The sequence below is a fragment of the Haliaeetus albicilla genome, chromosome Z, assembly GCF_947461875.1.
Source record: "Haliaeetus albicilla chromosome Z, bHalAlb1.1, whole genome shotgun sequence".
In the NCBI taxonomy this organism is placed as follows: Eukaryota; Metazoa; Chordata; class Aves; order Accipitriformes; family Accipitridae; genus Haliaeetus; species Haliaeetus albicilla.
The window spans coordinates 2,904,821-2,926,102 of record NC_091516.1 but is presented as its reverse complement, the minus strand read 5'-3'; the positions used below and the strand labels follow the sequence as shown (position 1 = coordinate 2,926,102).

Here is a 21,282-nt window from a genome sequence, read left to right as displayed (position 1 = left end):
TGCCTACTTACCAGGTTAAAACCGTTGACTTTGGAAGATTTAACTGTCTAGATATTAAGTTGTTTGTGATGTATGACCTGGAAAAAGATTTTATTTAAAAAGTGGAACGATTTGCGTTTGTATTACCTCACAGACATTTCAAGTTTGTTTAATGGGCTTATTTTAAAAATGTCTTCATTTTGGCTTATGTGTTTTTTTCAATAGAAGCTTCAGGGCTTTATATACAAAAAGTGACATAGCTCTTCTGTTTTCAGCACTTGAGAGGGGGGTGTTTCAGTTTGATTTGAGTTACGTATGGGCTAGCTCAGCACCTACAAAATGCAGGCGTATAAAATATTTTTTTTCTTACTTTCTGATCAGACAATTCACTTGACTAAAATCCAGATATTCTTACATATTGAAAAATATTCCTCTCATGTAAAGAAAAGTCCCACTTTTTATTTTTAATGAAAACCCCAATTTCCATGCTATAAGACCAAGTTACAAGAATGTGTGGTGGTTTGACTGGCCAAGACTCTGGGAGGAGCACCCACTGCTCTGACTTTCCATTAAGAAGGTTTCCTGAGCCTTCAGAAAGCCAAAGGTAGGCACAGTCCTGTTGGTGCTGCAGGCAACCTTGCCTGAAAAGCCTAGCTAATTTATGGGCAGTGCAGGAACTCGTGGGTAGGGAGTTGCAGAAATCCCATGCGACTGTTGGAGGTTGAGGTGGGGGAACAAGACTGTGGATGAGCTTCCTTGCCAGGTACCTGTACCCTTAGCTAACTGTGGCAGTTTGGCTCATTGTGACCATGGGGTTTGGGTGGGTAAGAGCTGGGAGGTGGCCAGCTCAGTCTGTGCAGGGTTCTTAATTTAGCTACAGAATAGAACAAAAATTTGGGGGATTGCAGGGAGAAAGCTCCCTGGTACCTCTGCAGAGGAGCAATTCTAGGCTTCTCAGTTCCTTTTCACCAGATCTAAGTTGACTTGCATGGGGCCGTCCGTGTATCTTTAACTGTTTGCTTCATGGTGCTTGGAGAGCTGCGCTGTTTCTCATAGGGTTTTGACAGAGATTTTATGGGTAGCAGAGTGTTGTCTGTACACATTATTACATCATAACTTAAAGTGATCAGATACATGGCCAGTGGGCCTATGCGTGCAAGAATGGGTAATACCTGTACTCTTGTTCTGACTCTGATTTGTTCATTATCTGGATTTTTGCATTACCTCAGGTAGTGTCTGCCTCTCTTCCCATGCCTTTGGATTGTGGAGTGCTGAGTGTATATAGGTAGCTAAGCCCTGTGATCTTCGGTTGGTGTCAGGGGCACATAACTGGTGATGAACACTAGAAGAACAGCTGATAAGCGAGGCAGTTACCTGTGGGGAAGCTGAGTCACTGCACTACCTATAATCTCTTTTTTTCCCAGTTGTTTTTGTTTTGCTCTCCTGGATAATCTTTTTATGAAACAAAGCTTGTATCACCCAAGCAGTTTGAATGCTAAAGGTAACTAGACCGTAAAGTTTGAATTGCATTGCTCTTGGCAGCACCTTTTGACTTCCAGAGATATGTCATGGCTTTGATGGAGAGAACAGTGCTCAGCCATCTTAAAAAGGAGGTGAAACACAATATTGAGGTGCACCAAATCCATTGTTCATGACTAGGCTTTGCTATTGCTTGAAATAGCAGTGCAGCTAGGTAAAGATTCATAGGGCTTTTTTCTTGTTTGATTGATTTTTAAGGCCAAAGAGGACAGTGAGAACAGACCAAACGAGATTGAGAGAACGTCTGCATTGGTCTGCTGTGTACCAGAGGTCATGGAATTTGTCCTAGCTGTTCTCCACAACAAGAAACATGTCATCTGCTGTCAGTCACTGTAGAGCTCTCATTGACAAGTATGTTTTCGAAAAAGTTAGGCTGCACTGTATGTGACATTTCAGCAGTAGTCGCCAAGGGATGTCGTCTCCTAAATATAGGAGGACTAGAGCAGGTAAAGCTTTTAATGACACCCAAAGCAGTAGGAAAAGACTCCACTTCCAACAGCTGTTGGATAACTCCCAGCGCAGAGTCAAGAGGAGCTTGAGATCTGTGGGAGAAGGGGAAGAGAGTACAACACACCAAAACTTGTGAAACTTTGCTTCTATCTGTTTGTGGTTTTTCTGTGACTTGTGGATCTTCAGGGTGTGATTGCTGCTGCTGGGAGCATGTTGGGCATTGCTGTTCAATTCAGTACCTCTATTTTAGGTGCTATTTACCAGGCTGTTGTTAAGAGGGATGACTAGAGCCAACAGTGAGGCAAGGGGAAGGCAGAGCGAAGTTCAGCTACACTTGCTGGTTCGAATGGTATGTTAAAGCTTAGCCACCAAAAATAGTAGCTTTGCTGTTCCTCTGTGGGACTGAAGAAATGATTCTGAACTGAAACACACTCTCCCTGAGGGACTTTTTTCAGCACTAAGCCCAATTATTTTTTAAATGGGGGGTTTAGTCCTCCAGGGAAGCCATAAATATATCCATAGCTGAGATGTAGTCGGTTATATATTCCCGATTGTCCTATTACAGGAATTCAGTAAAGAAAACAGGAGACTGCTATCCCTAGTAAAAGTACTAGCAGCTGTTTTCTTGCAATCTAAGAGATACTGTATATTTTACTCTTGAATATCTAATAGTGTTTGGCCGCATATAAGTTCATGAAAATTTAATGTCTCGATGGTTGAAACTGGCCACTTTGATTTTTTGGATCACAGCTGGTGCAGACATTTTGTCTCTTGATAATTGCTTCTAAGGTTGACAGACAAAAAACGAATCTTTTTTTATCTTGGGGGAGGGCTGAATAAGCAGACACAGAATAATTTACAGTTGAAAGGAGCTCCAGAAGTCATCTGGTCTATCCCCTGCTCAAAGCAGAGCTAACTCCAAATTAGATGAGGCTGTTGAGCCAAGCGTTGAGAATCAGGGACATAGGCTGCAGCCCTGCTGGGCTCCCACTCCAGGGCTTAACTGGTCTTGTGGGGAAGTTGTTTTTAACTTATTTGCATTTGAACAAGTCTTTTTCCTCAAAGCTGCTTTCTAGCCGGTTGGTGCTACTGAATAGGATTGTCTGTCCATCTTGCCTTTGAACTTCTTAAGGTTCCTGTCATCCAGCTTCTCTGCTCTGCTGAAATTTCTTTGAATACCAACTTTTGCCTCTAGAGCATTAACCTCTTCCCCCAACTTGGTTTCACCTGCAAACTTGCTGAGGGTGCTCCCCATCATGTTGTCTCTGTCACTGATGAAGATGTTAAACAGAATTGGTTTGTAATCAGCTGCAAGTTAGACTTTGAACCTTCACCCGCAACCTTTTGAGCCCGATAGTCCAGGTAGTTTTTCACGTAACCTTATAGGGCACTTGTCTAGTGGTGTCTTCCCAGTTAGACTGCAAGCATATTAGAGGTTAAGTAAAGTGCTGAAGTAAAAGGAAAATTTTGTTTTCCCCAAAGCCAGTCATTCCATCCTAGAAGGCAATCAGGTTGGTCAGTCATGATTTGCTCTTGCTAAATCCATGGTAGCTGTGCCAGTCACATTTTTACTGTTCATAAGCTGGAAGTGGTTTCCACGAGGACTTGCTCTGTGATCTTCCTTGGGACTGAATTGAATCTGACAGACTGTGGTTCCCTGGATTGTCCTGCTTTCCCGTTTTGAAGATGCGTGTAACTTTCGCCTCCTCCAGTCAACATGACCTGCCAAAGGTGAGAGAGAGTAGCCTTACAGTGATCTTGGCCTGTGCCTTCTGCATGTTCAGATAAATCCTGTCTTGTCCCATCTGCTTACATGTGTCTAATCTATGTAAGTAGTCCTTAACTCAGTCACTTTTTACTAATGAGGAGCAGTTTGAAAAAGAGAAAGTACTAGGCAGAGAGACATGTGGTGCTTGAGAGCAGACCTTGCTAGTGAAGACTAAGGCAAGGAGGACACCAAGTACTTTTCAGTAGTTTCGTTGTGCTGCACTACAAGGTCTCTTGCCCTGTTGAGTAGTGGGCTAGCATTCTCCTTGATCCCTTTTGCTGCTGACATCTGCGGGATCTCTCTGTTGCCTTTCTCATCCCTTGCAGGTTTCCCGTCCCTTGCAGGAACTCCAGCGAACCTGTGCTCTTCCTAACTCCCTCCCTGCATTCCTCCTCTGTTCCTCCTAGGGAATCTGTCCTTGCTTACACCTTCTGTACATGGCTTTTTAAGTTTGAGCTCACTCAGCAGTTATCCAGTCAGCCAAACTTGCCTCCTGCCTTAACTCCTTGTTTTCTTGCACGCTGTTCATATGCTTTAGAGAGGTTGTCTTTCAAGTTCAACCATTACCCCTGAGTCTCTCGGCATTTAAGGTAATTCTCCAGGCTACCACTTACCAATTTCCTGAAGAAGCTAAGACTGCTGCTTTGAAGTCCAGGATCTTTATTCTGCTATTTGCCTTCCTTGCTTTCCTCAGTATTTTAAACGCCTGTATGACATTGTAGTCACTCTGTCTAAGGCTGCTGTCAGCCTTCATGTCCCTAGTCATTTCTTCCTTAATTTGTACCATGTCCACCAGTGTGTCTTGTCTACTTAAAGGAGGGCCTGCAGAATAAAAGTCTTTGATGCTTTGCAAATTGCCTGTGCCCTGCTGTTCTGCTCTTCCAGCAAATGTCTCAAGAGTTCCCCGTGAAAACAAGTCCTGTAATCAGGAGGCTTCTTCCAGTTGTTTTAAGAAGGCTTTGTCCACTTTCTCTTGACTGGGCAGTCTGTAGCATATGCACACCATGTTTACCCCTTGTTCACCACCATGTGATCCTGATCCACGGGCCTTCATCCTTGACTCCTTGAATCAATGATATGTTGCATTGTTGAAATAGTGGGAAAAAAGGGAGCAATATTTTTAAAAAGTGCTAGACACTTAGTGAAGTGGTGAGAAAATATGTTTGCACACAAGAGGAATATCAGCTTATTCGTCCTCCCTGTGTGACTCGGGACGAGTCATTTCCCGTCCCTTTGCTTCCCCATGTCTCAGACTGAAGTCTCTGTGATAGACACCGTCCCGTACATCAGGTCAGTGTGTTCCCTGCCCTGCTATAATGAAGATACCTGATGGGCAAGGACTCCTACCTTCCAAAGACTGCAGGCATCATTGCGTTAGTATTTCTGAAAGTACACTGCATCCTGTCTTCATGGGAGCTGAGATCTGGTGAGACAGAGAACCTGGAAATCCACTTCCCAGTAGCAAAGTAGGATGGGAATGTCCCCATGCACCAAAGCAATGCTGGGAGCAAACCTGGTTGCTAAAAACAAGTGTATATTTGTACAGTATTCTCTCATTACCAGGAACATAGGGATTTGGGGCATGACAGTGTAAAAGATCCTACTCTAATTTGCTCTGCCAAGTGTAAGGATTTTGAATTTCCCCAAGTTACATGAGAAAGCTGGTTAGGACAACAGGACAGGATGAAGGCAAAAGGAAATGCAGATGAGTGCATGATGAAAATAAATATTTAAATGACCTGTTCAAACTACTTACACATGTGGAAAGTCGAAACATTTGCTGTATTTTTCAGTCAGGAGGTATCTTTACATAGTCTTGAATAGCTGCCATCTGCTTCGTTCAGTGTCAGCCAAGTTAAGTCAAGCCTTATTTTCTTACTGTAGTGTTTAATAAGGCTTACTTGTTTGGGTTACAAAACATGGAGGTTCTCAGTGCACTGTGTGCTTTTCTCTGTACATTCCACATAGGAATCCCCATTTTTAGGGTCAAATATGTGCATGAAGACCTTAATTAAGAAAAAATATTTTTCTAAACTATTCTGCTTGCAGTGTTCAGTCACTTTTAACTGTGGTGTTTTCCCCCCGCTGCACTCTCTTCTCTGTGTTTTGCATTACCAGTAGCTAAAAGCTACCTGCTGACAAGTTGTTCACCTTAGTTTTCTGCTGTGAGAACTTTGCTGCCTTTCTCAACTTAAATAGTTTCAAGTAGTGTTTGGCACTGTGTTGTATATTGGCCGTGGTGGTTGAGTTTAGCCACCTCTTCTGCAACTTCAAGTTGCTAGTGGCCGTACATCAGACAGTAAAGGTCAAATGGTTTAATTAATCTTAATACCATTTTGAGCCTACTGCTTCAATCAGTTGATCAAGTTTATACATGTACTTATTCTGACATAAAATCCTACTGAAATAAAAGAGACTTCAATGGAAAAAGTGAGGGTTTGCAAGATCCATCCCTTGCTAATATCAGTAGCTGTGCCTTATTTTACACAAGACTAGATTTAGTTTGATTTCTATATTAGTGCAGGTTACATTGAGCAGAACATTCAATGTATCTCATTGATTTTCCCTGTAATACTGTTGAGACACAAGTCACAGCTCTAATCATTTGTTTTACCATTAAAATTCTGTATGCAGATCTGGTCCCCTGGGATATCAGTGTGTAACCAGATGCTCCATGATCTAATCAGGTTCTGCAAGGAATATGCTATTCCTTCAACACTTAGCAGTAGAAAGCTTCATCAAAATGGAAAATTTATCTAATATTTAAAAGTAAAATGCAGTTCAAAGAGACAACCATGAAAAGCAGGGCTGTACAAAATTTTAAGACATTTCTCAGATTAAACAAAGCCAAATCCAAGCCAGAGTCTAAGATGATTTGTCATGACTCCATTTATTGTTAAAGAAGAAAATGTTATAGCTGTCACTTCAGTTTATAGGGTTTGTTCCAGTTCAGTTAAAATAGCATCACCATCAGAAATACTGACTAGCAGGGTTTCATTAATGGGATACTTATTTGCCACAGCATGCGTGCTTTGGAAAGTAATTTTGAAAAGCACCTACAAAAGTATCATCAGCAGGCAAGATTTGTGCTCTGGACTCATTTTGATGATAGGATTTGGATCTCTGAGGGCCTTGGTGCTCCAGTCCATTACAGAAATACAAGTCCTGCTGACCTTGAAGGAGTTTTGCAAGTGGTTTGAGGTAGGCTGAGGAGCAGAGCTGCTTGTTGCAGTGAGTCTGACCAGAAGCATACCCTCCGGCTCGGACAGCAGGAGTGTGGCTCTGCCTGCGCCCAGACAGTATTTCTGTATGTTCAGAGCCTGCTGACTTCACTGAGCTTAAAGGCATAAGTAAGAGCTGGAAGAGAGTGAGGGCGTGCCCAGACAAACAGTGGAACAGGCACTACCTTTCCTTCAAGTTCCTGCAAGGTACTGGAGGGGTAAATGCTGCCAGACAAATGTAGTGTATTGAGAAAAAGGGCAGGGGAGGAGTTCATTGGTAAGTGTTGGTACAGGTCAGAAAATTATGTTCATTAAGAAAGAATCACTAATGACTTTTAATATATGAATACAATATTGATTGTTTTCCGTTGTTGTGTTTTTAGGGTCTCATGACTCATTTAGCTTCTACATTGATGAAGCCTCTCCAGTTGGGCCTGAACAGCCAGAGACGGTCCAGAATTTTGTGTCTGTTTTTGGGACTGTGGCTAAAAAGCTGATGAGGAAGTGGCTGGCTACACAGACCATGAACTTCACCAGCCAGCTGGGGGCAGGTATACGGTATTTTGATCTTAGAATTTCTACCAAGCCCAGAGACCCAGACAATGAACTCTACTTTGCTCATGGTTTATTCAGTGCCAAAGTCAAGGAGGGTCTGGAAGAGATCAATGCGTTTCTTGCTGATCACCCAAAAGAAGTGGTCTTCTTGGACTTCAATCACTTCTACGGGATGCAGAAATACCACCATGAAAAGCTTGTCCAAATGCTCAAAGACACGTATGGAAACAAAATGTGTCCTGCTATATTTGCCCATGAAGTCAGCCTCCAGTACCTGTGGGAAAAGGAACACCAAGTGCTAGTGTTCTACCATAGTCCAGTGGCTCTCGAAGTACCATTTCTTTGGCCAGGCCAGATGATGCCAGCTCCCTGGGCAAACACAACAGATCCAGAAAAACTGATTCAATTCCTCCAGGCATCAATCACTGAAAGAAGAAAGAAGGGCTCCTTTTTTATATCTCAAGTAGTGCTGACGCCAAAGGCTAGTACGGTGGTGAAAGGGGTTGCTAGTGGTCTCAGAGAAACAATCACAGAAAGGTAAGTTTCTGGCAGGTAACACGTGCTCAATGTGTGTGTTGGTAATGCTGCTTTTCTAATTCCTTTTAAAGAGACTACAGCAGATGTGTTTCTTCCATGCTACTGCGGGTTAGTCAGAACTTGGGCATAATCCTAAAATATTTAAAGAGAAACACTTTGAAGGAGAAGCTTTTGTATCTTGAAAGAAAATCCAGCACTAAAGCCTAATGAGATTTTATGGGATTGGCTTAGCCTTTTTTTTTCAGAATGTAGGTTTTTCCATTTGTTTTGTTTTTCAGATGTGGTTTCTTAGCATAAGCACTGAACATCTTGCCTCGGATTTCCTTACTGGATGTGGATAAATCTATCCGAATGATGTAGATTATTTAAGTTTTTATTTATGCGTCAGGCTTCAGGTATTGAGTAAATAATGTTTTCATTTTGGCTCATCATCAAAGCCTGATACTGCAGAATTTGCATCCTTAACTACTTTTACACACTTTAAAGATGCGTGGCTTTTCTCTCTGCATACCATCACACATTATATCAAAGATCTCAGGACACCATTACTGTGAATTTGCCTCCTAACAGGCCTTCATTTATCATACAGGAAAGAGACTGCAGACCATTGTAGAGGTTCTGAAATTGGAATACTGTGTTGACAGGCCATTAGTTGTTACATTACAAAAAAAAGCTGTCTGTGCAAGATATGCATTATTTATACCATTCTGACTTTGATAAATCACAGCCAATTTTCACCTTAAAGGCATATATGTGTTCGTGACAACTTGGTAGGAAACCTGAAATTTAATGCCAAGACACAAGAGCTATGGGTTTTTTCCCCTTAAAAAAAAAAAAAAAGGGTTGCAGAGTGTAAGAAATTTATAATGGGGGTCAATGGCCTGCTAATGTTCTGCTCTCTGCATGGATGTGCCTGTGCCAGGAAGGTCTATTGGGAGCACTGTCCCCTTCTGTGAGATGAATGACGCAGTGCCTGTGACACTGCAACCTGCAAAGAAAACATGCCTCATATTTCAGAAAGGTTGAGCCAGTTTTATGGCAAGTTTCCCAAGCAACTGTTAACTTGAAAAAACAGGGAAAAACTTTACCTGAAACGGTAAAACACTGACACAGAAGGTTTTATAAGCAGTGGAATATGATTCAGAAGTGCTTGTGTGACTGCACTTGCAGCTGTTTGTGTATCCTCCACATATGTTTATATAGGCTCCACTGGACTGGGCATCTCCCTTTCTGCTGAGTCTGAAGAGCCCTTCTCTGTACTGAAGTACTACTTTGTTGATGGATTTTGCTTTTAAACACCTTGTTGGTCAGGGATTTGTTTTCCCTGGTAAACATCTTTCTAAGTGTTCCTTAGAACATGAAGTACCATAATCAAGAAACCACCATGTTCTTCTTAAAGCTTGCTGCATCAATAAAATAGCCATTAAAAAAACTTTTCTTCTCCGGCTCATAATGTACTTCCTTGAAGCTCTTTGGAAAAATAGAAACTTCAAATGGATTCTAGATATGGCTAAGCTACGAATTACTTAAGCCTTTGAACTCTTAGTATGCCTTTATCTACAGCAAATTTTAAGATTATAACTAACTTGAAATGCCAGTAAATAATTGGGCTGGAATACCAGGAAATGTTGTTTTTCAAAATTGCAACTGAGATTTTTCATGTGAGCCACAGGTGTGTGATCACGTCTGCTACATGAATACTTCCTTTCTTTGCCTAACTCTCTTAACCATTGCAAAAGAAATGTAGCTTTAAAATTATCTCCAAAGCTACTATTTAGTCTTCCAAATGTGGCATCTCATTTTGAATTTTTATTTGTATTTTTATTACAAAAATACACCATGGGAAGACACAGGCTTGGAATGTGTGTTAATCTACATAGAAACTGAGCTTGTATATTGAGTTAACTGCTCTAAAAGCAAACATCAAGTATACTCAGAACTGCTCCTTATTTGATGATGATCCTGTTAAAAAATAAATAGAGGAGCAGTCAAAGGATGCAGCACAGTTAGTAGAACTTACAGAATTCTCTTCAATCTCATGGCATTAATGTTTCAGTAACTTAGAAGTATGTAATTCATACTAAAGGAGCTGAGGTATATGTTCCAGTTGTGCTGTGTTTGCTACTTTGAACCACCTCATAATTATTTGCAAAAAGATTATTCTGTACTTTTCAGAATAAATACATAGATCAAATCCAACTACTGTGTCCAGGTAGATAATATCTGTGCTTTTGTTGCCAGTTGCTGCATAGATTTATATATTTTAAACTATTTTCTGCTTATTAATAAATGCTGGCAAACAGCTTTGCATTAAGAATGCAGTATCTTCCTTTTGGCAGCAGTTTTGTAACCATACTTGGGTGGGGTTTTTCCCTCACATCACTGAATTTTGAAAGATCTGAATGCAAGTGTGGAATAAGGTTGAATTGTTCAAATAATTCTGGTGTGGGGTTTTTTTCCCCTGAATAAAGTATTACCTTTAAGAAATGTTCCTTTGGCATTTTCAAGTAAAACCCATAGTTGTCTCTTTTTTCCCCCATCTGTACCGTGGCCGTTTTCATTTACATATTGACTTACTCTGAAAACAAAGCAAAGTTTTGATCCTTTTCTGGTCCAGCAAAATATACCAGGTTTTGATCTCTTAAGTTGTTTGTTAGTCATGAGATTATTTACGATTTGAAGAGTAGTGGTCACCTTAGAGGGAGAACCTGGTTTCTCTCAGTTGCAGCATCCATCAGACCAGGAAAACTGCAAGCAGACGCTGTGCAGCAATTCATGCTCCTTCCTGCTGCTTTGTAGCTCATGTTGTGAAAGAGCATGGTGAACTATTCCTCCGTAGCCAAGATGGTTCATTTAATAGCTTTTTATCGTGGCTGCTTGTGGTGGTAGAAGTCCACATGTTCAAACTGCAGTAGAGCAGTCTCCTAAGGTGATACATTTCAGAAGGAGAAGTGATGTTCTTCCTCAACCTGTTCCCCACAGCACAGACATGCAAGGTGGGAGGCCCACGGTAACCTTGATTAAAAAAAAACAGGTTTATGCTTCTAAGACTGAATTCAATAGAAGATATACCAGGAGTCTTTTTTACTGATAGTGCTTGCTCATAAGTTTTGCTGTCATCACAGGTAATGCTCTGTGGGACAATAATTTGAAAGAAGGAGAAACTGTAATGTCATCAAGCTTTCTATCCTGCACAAATACAAGAGGGAAAAACCATTTCTCATAACATCTTCCTAGGACCACAGATCAGCATTACAAAGCTTTGTAACACAGCTTTCATCTTCATCACTTGAATGAGAAGAATTGCTTCCATGCATGCACATTATGTTTCTTGGATTTGATGAAAAACTTTGAGGACTAACCGTATGTTTTCAGGCTTAACGTTCTGTCACGCACAGTTTAGATGCCAAGAAATACTCTTTGATTAGCAAACAGTACGTACCAAATGAATTATGTTCCCTCGGCTTACTGAATCAAATTCATAGTGAGGCAGCTGCCTTTAGTACATCTGAAAGACCGTTGTGAAACAACCTTTTGATGAGTGTAGAGCTGTTCTTCATAATAATCTAGCTTGTTTTCTGATTCGCAGTGAAATTACTAATTTTATCCCTGACATTGGAGACAAGCATGATACTCTCTTTGTTGTCTCTGAGGTTGAATAATGTAGAAGAAGAAGAATAGATCTCCTTCAGAGGATGCAAAAATCCTGTGATACTTTTAAAGCTTTTGAGAGATAGAATATAAACACATACCCAGCTGATTGTCACTTGATTTCAAATTAATCTCTAAGGATAATGTTCCTAGCTCACATGTGACTAAATCCTTGCCTACCATGCTAAAGCTTCCCCCTTAGCAACCAAAGCAAATTAAAAAAAAAAAAAAAAAATCCTGCACATGAGAATGAACCATTGAAGTGGAGGCAAAACAGCCACACTATTAACAAAAGTGGTGGTAAGTAGGCCACAGAAGCTGTCTGGAAAAAAGCCATCTCTGGGTGCAGGCATAAACTAAGTAGGGTCAGATTTAGCTAGCGAATAGGTGGATATTATATGAAAAGTAATCCCTGAAGTTGCAAGAAGTGGGATTTTTTTGAGTCAGTTACTGAGGGTGCACTCCTTCACCAAGCCATATCACAGCCAGCTGAATTTTTGAGAGTTTCTGTGTTGCTGGAAGAGTGGGATTTGATGATATTTTCATCCACACTTGGTACTGACTGACCCCATTCTTACTTTATGTGAAAAAGAAAAACAACAACAGAAATGGCAACTGTGGCAACTGTATTTTGCTAATTGTCTGGGCATCTTTCCTGCTTGTAACCTTGGTGTCTGTCTCCATTATGGGCTGCAGGAGAGCAGCAGGCTCTGATGAGCTGGTTTGGGTTTAGGACTCGGTGACCCCACAGCAGCACAGGTGGTGTGTGAGCTCTTTAACTGCCAAGAGGCAGGTGTAGACTTGGTCCGTCACTGATACGTATGGTACAAGCATGCTTGTCCCTCACTGCATTTGATTTTGGAGGCAGCTGTCTTTTTTTATTTTCTTCTTTTCTTTTTTTTCTTTTTTCTTTTCTTTTATCTTTTCATATTCCTTATTTTTTCTTTCTTCTTTTTTCTTCCTTTTTCTTTTTTGTTTTTTTTTTATTTTATTTTTTCTTTTTTTCCTTGTTTTTTCTTTCTTCTTTTTTTCTTTCTTCTCTTTCTTTTCCTTTTTCTTTTTTTTCTTCTTCTTTTTTGTTTTTGACCCCAGAAGGCAGAAGCTGTCTTTCTGGTATATATACTAGGGACTTTGAAAGTACTCTAGGCAATCCGGCCAAATCCATAGTGTTTCTATTCTTCCTCAAGCTATCCTTAATTACTTTTCTAGTCTTTCCACACAAGAGGCAATCTCTGTGTTTGCACACAGAGCAGCACAGGGAGACCTTGGTTTCATTTGAAGCATCTATCTGCCGTATCAACAGGCCTGCACAGTGAAATCCCGAATGGGCTGTGTATGTTCAGGCGGATTTTGCAGGCAAGTGTTTTAGTGGCATTTCATCACTGGAGTATCCATCTGCACAAGGATTTTAGTATAGCGTTCCCCTGGGAGGTGCTGGGTGGTGGTGTCTGATGGCTTTGGTCATGAACCTGGAATAGCATTAAATTGCCACAACATACAAAAGCACAGGATTTTTAATAACTTTGTTAGGGAAAAGTATTTATTCTACATACCTGTTTAGGTATTATATGTGGGATTTAGTCCAGAAAGGAAGTTGGCATGGTGATCACCAGCTCTGTGACCACCAGCATTACCGGTGGCTTAGCTTTGGGGTGTTTGTTTGGGGTGGCTGGTGTTTTCTTGTGAGGGGCAGGAGTGTCTCACAGTCTTTTCCTCTATTTATTTGGCCTGCTTGTAACTTTTATCATGTTATGCACCAAAACACCCGCTTGCAGTTACAGTATATGCTGTGTGACTACTTGTAAAGATATTTTATATGATTCCATCATCACACGCTGAGCACAGTCAGACCCTGCATATACAAAAGCAGCAAGCGTTTTTCATCACAAAAAGGAAATGTTCATTCCCTCAGCCCCACTGCTGTAAACTGTTGCTAATGTCTGCTTGTCTCAAAGATTTCATGCTTCAATCTGGATGACTGCTGTAGTGAAATTGCAAATGGCTCATTAAGTCAATCAGGTTTTCTTTGATCTTTCTGACATTACTTAGATCACTAAGGAAACTCAACAGCTAATAGATGCTAACAAGTGCTGACCGCAGGGGAAATGCATTTGTTGATGCTGGGCCTGGGTCTGCCTACCTGCTTTTACCTCTTTGTGAAGGGAATGATTCCTTGATGGGTTGGTCCTTCCTGTCTTCATTTATAAGGTACAAAATGAGCACAGAGATTTACACAAACAAGCCTTTCCAGATTTATTCACTAGGTGGCTTTCAAGCTGATAGTGACTTTCTGTACAAAGACATTTAGTACAAACTCAAGCAAATACAAACTCAGCAGGTATGGCAACATCCATGTCTTTATGTTGTATTAGCACTTCCGTGCTGCAAACCATTGACTTCAGGTCTGTATGAGTAAGTAGATCTCTAGGCACATCCTTGTCAATTTTTAATAAATGGAGAACTGGGCAGTTCTGGACTAACTAACATGCAGTCACTATATATTTGGAAGTTTCAATTTTTAATCTCCTGTAGCTGCTCTGTGGTCCTGGAGTGGTAGGATGTGGATAAAAATTGTCAAAAAATTCCTGTCAGCTCTTAAAAACCTTGTTGCACATGCTGTATCATTCCTGATGGATTAGGGCAATTATCAGCATCCTCCAAAGCCATAGAGAGCTCTCAACTGTAATCTAGAGAGAATGCATCCACACTCTCCTAGAGAAGTCACCTGCATATCCCCAACATCTGCAGTGGCTATGTCCCCTTAGATGGTAGGCTAAGGAAGCCTTATCTACAGAAAGCCGCTGGGATCCATTGTCAGAAGGTACACCAAGCCTGCGATTAATTTTATTAAATGCTTCCCCATGCTTACAAACAAGTAGCCTTTGTGGACTGAATGAGCAGTTAGGCATGCAGGCTATAACCACAGTTGTGTTGGGACAAAGCATGCAGAGCAAGCGTTAAGGGAGACTGGCACCCTAATGCCTCATTTGTACAAAAGAAATGGCTGGAACAGAGGGAGTAGAAAAGGACTTCTAAATAGGGAGGGCAGCCAGGCCAAAGGTCTCAGTGGTGTACCACCTTCTGTATGATGCAGAACTTACACAGGCTATAAAAATGCTCATGTGTTTCTTCTATTAAAACAGAGATGATAAAAGTTCGTTCCCTAGGAATTCAGTAATGTCAGTGGGATGCAATGCAATTCTTTCTTAGGGAGCCACTGTCACTGTGAAAGTTGCTGGTTTGATACAATATAAAGCTTATTTTTTATTTCTTTTGTTCTTAAAGCCTGGAAATGTTTAACCTCATTTTATTGGTCTTTGCTCTACAACTTTACTCCTAGGCAAACCTTTCATAATTCCATTTTCTTCCAGGGTTAATTTTTTTTTTTTTGGGGGGGGGGGCATATGAGATATAAACTTCATGTAGTCAGAGATTATAATAAGAGTTTGTCTATAATTATGGTAGCACTGCATGTATTGTCCCAGGCTGTACAGTTGCTTCAACAGAGCACAGCCTATTATAGTAAAATGTCTTTCAGTACTTATCTCAGACACTAAGAAGAATAATAAAAACCATGTCTTTAAGACATTGAATGATCGTACAGTGGATTTGATGTTTGGCAAGATTTTAATATTGTCACTGTTGATCTGAGAGTTTTTGTAATTAAGCAACTGTCATCCAGAATGTACTGTATCATAAAATAGTGTTAAGATATGAAGGAGGCTGAGTGGTTTGAGCGGAGTAGGGGCCATGGTAAGATGCAGGCACTTTTGCACTGAAATTTTTTGTCTTCTGAGCTATAGCACAAAGAAGAAACCTTACCGTCATTTGTTTCATGGTGCGGTATTTAAACCTACTTAACTTTGTCTTTCAAACACCGCCATGATGCTCTCAGTTGTACCAGCAAGCACTGTTGTGTAGTAAATGAAGAATGAAATCAGTTCTTGGTTGATGTGCTCCTTAATTTTGCTGCTGGACAGCAAAGGGGGACAGCCGTGGATGTTTATTCCCTTCCTACTTGGATTTACATACTCTGAAGTCAGAAACTGGCTTCTCTCCTTTTCCAGTGACACCCATTTAGATTACAGCTCTGAGGCAATGCTGTAATCCAAATAATTCCTACAGGTATGGTAGTGTACTGTGTTGCTTGAGTAACTGGGAAGGGATCATTTTAGTCAGTGCGTTCACTGCCTTGTTTCCCAAGGTTTGAGTGGATATTGCAAAGAAACTTACCTCCTTGTGAGCAGGCTTTCTCTCAGAGCTAAGTTCATTATGGTTTGCTTTGGTTTTGCTGCTTGCCAGAGGAAAGCAAAAACAGGGCCACACCACTGTTCCCTGCTTTTGATTGAGGAAAATGCTGAAGCAGTGAGGACTCGACTCCTTGCTATACCCTTCCCCGCTGTCTCAACTGAGCTGCCGGTTGTGCGGGGCTCATGACTGCCATCCCTGCGTCAGGAGGAGGACCTGGCTCTGCTCAGGACCACTATTTTTGCATCCTTTCCTTAGCTGCCTTTCACCATCTCTCTCCTCTGATGTACACTCTTCCTTTGTTTTAATTTCTTCAGATGGGCTGTTGCAAGCAGTCAGCCCAGCAAGTTTCATTTCTACTTCACCTGCATGTGCAGTGATGGTTGGGATTTGGACAATTAAGATGAAATAATTAGATCTGAAACCAGAGTGTTACCCTCAGCCTTTAAAGTTGCCACCGGGAGGAATTAGAAGAGGATGTTTTGTACCCAGAGATGCTGTTTCAGGCTGTCTTCGGGACCTAGGTGAGCGGTCCTGAAGGTTATTGCTGGAAGGTCATCAACGTACTTGTGTGTTGTCTAAGATGGGCTCTGCTTCTCTGAAGAATATGAGCATGTGGCATGGCGAGTGTCTGCACCCAGTTTGGTCCATCTGTTAAGCATCTTCCTACAGAAGGTAAAGGACAGCGCTCAGCTGAGAGGGGTGAGTAAGGTCACTGCTGCAGCACTGGAAATGAGAGCCCTGCTCTCACCCTGCTGTCACACCAGGCACAGTAATTTCTTCTGAGCTTGTTGCTATTCTCAGCTGAGAGAGTGATTGGCTGATAATGATCTGTCTCACCTAGTGGCGTTTGCTGCTGGCTCCCTCCCTCCATCAGACAGCGTTTCAGTGCTATTACTGTCTGGCTTTGCTAGAACAGGAGAGACATAAATCCAACTGAACAGTTTTCTCGTGGTGGAAGGCTCCATCCTTGAAGCTCTGCAGTCTCAGGAATATTTGTGAAGTAGTAATCCATATGATGAACATCTGGGTTTTTTTCTTCTAAGCTATTTCTCATGAGAGTTATAGGTGCGCTGTTGCTTGAAAAATACTTTCCAGCTCAGGCAGAACTTTTCTTTATTCTCTAGTAACTGGAAATAATGCATTGAATGGACTGACCACAAGGCTCAGTTACTGTAATTCCCTCTGAGTCCCTTCTGGACTTCTGTCCTGCTTACAGCCAGCATTGACCATACTGGCTGTGCAGCTCTTCTCAGGGTACATCTCTTCTGAGATTGTCCTGGTTTCAGCTGGGATAGAGTTAACTGTCTTCCTAGTAGCTGGTACAGTGCTATGTTTTGAGTTCAGTATGTGAAGAATGTTGATAACACACTGATGTTTTCAGTTGTTGCTCAGTAGTGTTTAGACTATAGTCAAGGATTTTTTCAGCTTCTCATGCCCAGCCAGGGCACCTGACCCAAACTGGCCAACAGTGTATTCCATACCATGGGATGTCCCATCTAGTATAGGAACTGGGAAGTGGGGGGCGGGGAATCGCCGCTCGGGGACTGGCTGGGTGTCGGTCGGCGGGTGGTGAGCAATTGCCCTGCGCATCATTTGTACATTTCAATCCTTTTATTACTACTGTTGTCATTTTATTAGTGGTATCATTATCATTATTAGTTTCTTCTTTTCTGTTCTATTAAACCGTTCTTATCTCAACCCAGGAGTTTTACTTCTTTTCCTGATTTTCTCCCCCATCCCACTGGATGGGGGGGGAGTGAGTGAGCGGCTGCGTGGTGCTTAGTTGCTGGCTGGGGTTAAACCACGACAGAGATGCAGGCTCAAATCTGCTTTTTTTTTTTTTTTTTTAATTTTAGTGGTGTGTATTTTTCTCCAGTCCTGTGCTTGTGAACTCTTGTCATCTCTTAAATAATGTGTCCACTGATGCACAATATACCAGCATGTTGGGTCTCACTGACAGAGGCTGTGCTGTCTAGCAGATTTCCCCCCTGAGTCCACTCTGGGTGGAGGGATGCAAGGTCTCTCTGGGTGGTCTTTGATGCTTGATGCAGGGCAGATGCTCAGCTGAGGCTGACCACCATCAGCATCTGGTGTGACAGGTCTGTAGGAGGAAGGGGACTGCAGCAGCTCTATGATGAATGTGCAGCTTGGTCAGTATCCCACAGGAGGAGCATAAGCCACTGCAGGGATTCTCATGCTCGGTGCATGGCTGACATGACAGGTCTGTGTTTCCTTGTGCCAATGGAACAGAGTGGTTCAGCATGACTCCATGTCACAATGAAGGAGGAGGGAATGACCTCTCTTGGCAACCTCCCTTCCGACACCTTTTGAGTGGATGGACCCAAGGGCAGGGACTGGGAGAGCAAAGTCCCTCCCACTGTAAGAGAAGATCAAGTTTGAGGCCACCTGAGGAACCTGAACATACTGAAGTCTAGAGGACCTGACAAGATGCATCCTAGAGTCCTGAGGGAATTGGCTGATGTAGTTGTCAAGCCATTCTCCATCATATTTGAAAGTCACAGAAGTCAAGTGAAGTCCCTGGAGACTGGAAAAAGGGAAACATTGCACCCATTTTTAAAAAGGGTAGAAAGGAGGACCTTGGGAAGTATTGACCTGTTGGCCTCCCCTCTGTGCCTGGGAAGATCATGGAACAGGTCCTCCTGGAAGCTGTGCTAAGGCACAGGGAGGACAGGGAGGCGATTCGAGGCAGCCAGCATGGCTTCACCAAGGGCAAGTCCTGCCTGACCAACCTACTGGCCTTCTCTGATGGAGCTGCTACATTAGTGGACAGCGGAAGAGCTAGAGATGTCATCTGTCTGGACTTCTGTAAGGCCTCTGACACGGTCCCCCACAACATCCTTCTCTCTAAATTGGAGAGATATGGATTTGATGGGTGGACTCTTTGGCAGATAAGGAATTGGCTGGGTGGTTGCATCCAGAGAGTAGTTGTCAGCAGCTCAATATCCAGATGGAGGTCAGTGACAAGTAGTGTCCCTCAGGGGTCCGCATTGGGACCAGTACTCTTTAATATCTTCATCAATGACAAGAGACAGTGGGATCAAGTGCACCCTCAGCAAATTTGCAGGTGACACCAAGCTGAGTGGTGCAGTTGACACACCTGAGGGACGGGATGCCATCCAGAGGGACCTGGACAAGCTTGAGAAATGGGCCCACGCAAACCTCATGAGGTTCAACAGGGCCAAGTGCAAGGTCCTGCACCTGGGTTGGGGCAACCCCTGGTGTCAATACAGTCTGGGGGATGAAGGGATTGAGAGCAGCCTTGCGGAGAAAGACTTGGGGGTACCCGTGCATGAAAAGCTGGACATGAGCCAGCAATGTGCTCTCGCAGTCTAGAAAGCCAACAGTATCCCGGGCTGCATCAAAAGAAGCATGACCAGCAGGTCCAGGGAGGTGATTCTCCCCCTCTGCTCTGCTCTCATGAGGCCCCACCTGGAGTACTGTGTTCAGCTCTGGGGTCCTCAGCACAGGAAAGACATGGGCCTGTTGGAGCAGGTCGAGAGGAAAGCCACAAAGATCATCAAAGGCCTGGAGCACCTCTCCTGTGAGGAAGGGCTGAGAGTGGAGTCGTTTCACCTGGGGAGGAGAAGGCTCCAGGGAGACCTTATTGTGGCCTTTCAGTACTTAAAAATGGCCTTGTAAGAAAGACAAGGACAGACTTTTTAGTAGGGCCTGTTGTGGTAGGACAAGGGGTAATGGTTTTAAAGTAAAAAAGGGTAGCTTCAGACTGGGTAAAAGGGAAAAATTTTTTACAGTGAGGGTGGTGAAACACTCGAACAGGTTGCCCAGAGAGGCTGTAGATATCCCATTCCTAGAAATGTTCAAGGTCTGGTTGAATGGGGCTCTGAGCAACCTGCTGTAGTTGAAGATGTCCCTGCTCATTGCAGAGGGTTTGGACTAGGTCCCTTCCAACCAAAACTATTCTGTGGTTCTATGACCTCTTCGTTATAGCATGTCTCAACCAAATATCTATTCTGGCTTCACTCCAGGAGGATTTTAGTTTATTGTTGATGCATCCCCTGCAATACCTTGCTATATTTTTACAAATTATATAATGCATTTTTTAGTCTACCTTTTCCCTGATGGTCTGTGATGTGGTTTGTTTCATCTGTGGTGTAACAACCCTAGTTCATCAATGTGGAATTCTCTCTCATTAAATAAAATATGAGATCAACTGAGAAGTTACCAGTATTCCTGGAAACATGAGACTTCTCACAATGTCTGCCTATTTTTAGTGCTGATCTGAACCAGTAAGAGCTCTCCAAATCATCAAAACATTTTTGTTTTTAAAGCTTATTTGAGATCACATCAGTGATATATTTGTTAATATTTTATTTCCTTTTTTTAAGAGTTTGGTCTACATTTGTTAGTTTTTCTAGATGTGTCAGCAAGTGCATATTTCTGTAAATTGTTTAAACCAGTGATTACAAAACTGTTTTTTTTTTCCATTGGTGCAGCTTTGTATTGAAAACTGCAGGTATCTTGAAGTCTACTTTTTTTTTCAGGAATGCATCTTTCAGTGTTTTTCTCCAGGGAGAAGTCTATTTTAGGAAAATACTTTATGTCAAAACGTTTCAACTTTGTACTTCTATTAATTCTGTCTTGTCTTCAGATTTATGTTACAGTGTTAACTGCAATATTTAATACTGTTTGTATATTCCCAGCTTTTCATTTTTGTACTCAGAAATAGGTCTTGAACTTTATTTGATGGGAAAGGCCAACATTTTGTATTTGCTTTCTAATTCAAAACAAAATCACAGTTTGAAATGCTGGAGTTTCTCGCAGAACAGCAGTTCTTGGTTTTGGGCCAGATCTCTTTAATACCACAGTGGGTATCTAGTGCTGAAGTACCCAGCCTTTACTTGCCTCTTGATATCACTGTTGATCAAGTGACAGTCTGCAGACGATATCATACTTTTTCTCTCATTCCTACTGTTCATTTTACGTTTGTTTATGACTATTGGAAATTATGGTTTTATCCATTAGCTATAGGGTGAATACCACTGGCCAAACAAAGTAACAGTATTATTAACAATAATAATTCAGCTGGTGTACATGGTAATAAACACTGCAGAAGGACAGAGTTCTTCAGGGAGACACTATCATCTAAGTATTACTGTTGCACATTTCCAGGACTTTTACGTTTTTGCAGGAAAAATAAGTCAGAACCTGTTTTTACTTTTCTCTAGGAAAGTTCAACCTCATTATTTTGGCCAAAAGTGAAATGGCCTGATTGCCCTCTTTAAAATTTAAAATTATTTGAGGTCAAGGCAGACAGCATGATGGTAGATGTAGTCTGGAGTTAGTGATTTG

At 41.9% G+C, this 21,282-nt stretch overlaps 1 protein-coding gene across 1 annotated transcript in view; it reads left to right on the top strand.

Moving 5' to 3' along the window:
- PLCXD3 (phosphatidylinositol specific phospholipase C X domain containing 3) overlaps window positions 1-21,282 on the top strand; it is an 87,945-nt gene that overhangs the window by 46,082 nt on the left and 20,581 nt on the right. Inside the window, exon 2 of the mRNA XM_069777713.1 lies at window positions 7,341-8,049. Within this exon, the coding sequence (XP_069633814.1) occupies window positions 7,341-8,049 (709 nt within the window). The remainder of the gene's footprint in view (window positions 1-7,340; window positions 8,050-21,282) is intronic.